The sequence below is a fragment of the Haplochromis burtoni genome, unplaced genomic scaffold, assembly GCF_018398535.1.
Source record: "Haplochromis burtoni strain Fernald_Lab_line unplaced genomic scaffold, NCSU_Asbu1 Contig_102, whole genome shotgun sequence".
Taxonomy (NCBI): domain Eukaryota; kingdom Metazoa; phylum Chordata; class Actinopteri; order Cichliformes; family Cichlidae; genus Haplochromis; species Haplochromis burtoni.
In genome coordinates this window covers 1,535,224-1,536,464 of record NW_024582463.1, presented here as the reverse complement: position 1 = coordinate 1,536,464, position 1,241 = coordinate 1,535,224, and the positions used below count along the sequence as shown (strand labels likewise).

The following is a 1,241-nucleotide window of genomic DNA, read 5'->3' as shown; positions in this document are numbered from 1 at the left end:
CAAGCTCCTTTGACTACGATGACCTGGATGACTGAGAACCTTCACAGACAAGTCCTGGGTTACTAAAACTACATGTAAAAAGCAAACTACGGCCTTAAAATAACCACAAATTTGCAGTCAACATTAGTTTAAATTGAGATTAATTTCATAAAAATGTTTGCCATCCTTCTCTTAAAGCTCGTATGTACATTAACATCATCAAGACCACAACGTTCGAACATAATTCTTTTTAAAGCTTGCAGACTTGTATCGACACTTCCTTCTCAGTGTTAAGACAATAATAACTCAAAGGGCTGACATAACAAGTTTAAATCATTCTTTCCACTTGAAACAAATGCTGAAGGGGAAAAAAAGGAACAGAAGCGAGAGGTGGAAAAAGACAGAGTGGACAAATGTAGAAACAGAGGATCAGGTTAGATGAAAGGGCATGAACGAGAAAGGAACGGAGAGAGGGGTAATTTTGGATTTTACTGCTAATTAAACCAAAGCACATCACCACTCTCTCACATGCACACAATTACAGAGTTCTGTGTCTGATGTAATGCTATTATTAACCTTAATGACACTCGTTATCCTACCTGTCTGCGCTAATGTTAGCCTCGGGCTGCAATAAAGACAAAGATGCTACAAGAGTGTGTGTGTCAGAGAGGAAATGAAAGGGTGTTACAAGACTGACATTAGAGTTTGAAGCGTTGGAATCGTAACTCTAAACAATGACTGACGCTTCAATTTTACACGGAAGAGTGTGAGAATCGATCAGAAGTTACGAGTAAAACGTCGAACTGGAAAGGATCACCTTGTCAACGTGTCCTGGATCTTCTTTGGTCTTTCCCTGAGAGTGCTCACTGACCAAGTCCAACTTGCTGTAATTTAGACACAGACAACTTTCAAGTATCTGAGGAACTTTATTATAAATACAAGATCTGTCAGTCAGTTTTGGTTGCCTCGGCAATAATTGTCCTGATTTAAGTGTGTTGGTGTGATCGTTTAAGTGTGCGTTATGCTCGCTCGGCCACCACAGATCGATACCTTTGTCATCAAATGGAAAATGTTCGCCTTTGATTTTTTTTATTTTAACAAGCAAATAGTGGCTCCACAGATTAAGGTGATACATTTGAGGATTTAAAATAGGATTTAAATCTAGCCCGTCTATCAGCATTCAGTAACTTTGCGTATTTGCTTAGGATGTTGTTAAAAAGTCCAATTCCATGTCTACTTCAGTTTTTAGAAACAAGGCCTTA

At 38.6% G+C, this 1,241-nt stretch overlaps 1 protein-coding gene across 3 annotated transcripts in view; it reads right to left on the bottom strand.

Moving 5' to 3' along the window:
• The window catches only part of LOC102289801 (membrane-anchored junction protein), a gene marked incomplete at its 3' end in the record, with an annotated part of 12,891 nt that overhangs the window by 2,154 nt on the left and 9,496 nt on the right, over positions 1 to 1,241 (bottom strand). For all 3 annotated transcript variants that reach the window (XM_005927740.3, XM_042223139.1, XM_005927739.3), the window contains 1 exon segment: positions 797 to 863. In XM_005927740.3, the coding sequence (XP_005927802.2) occupies positions 797 to 863 (67 nt within the window).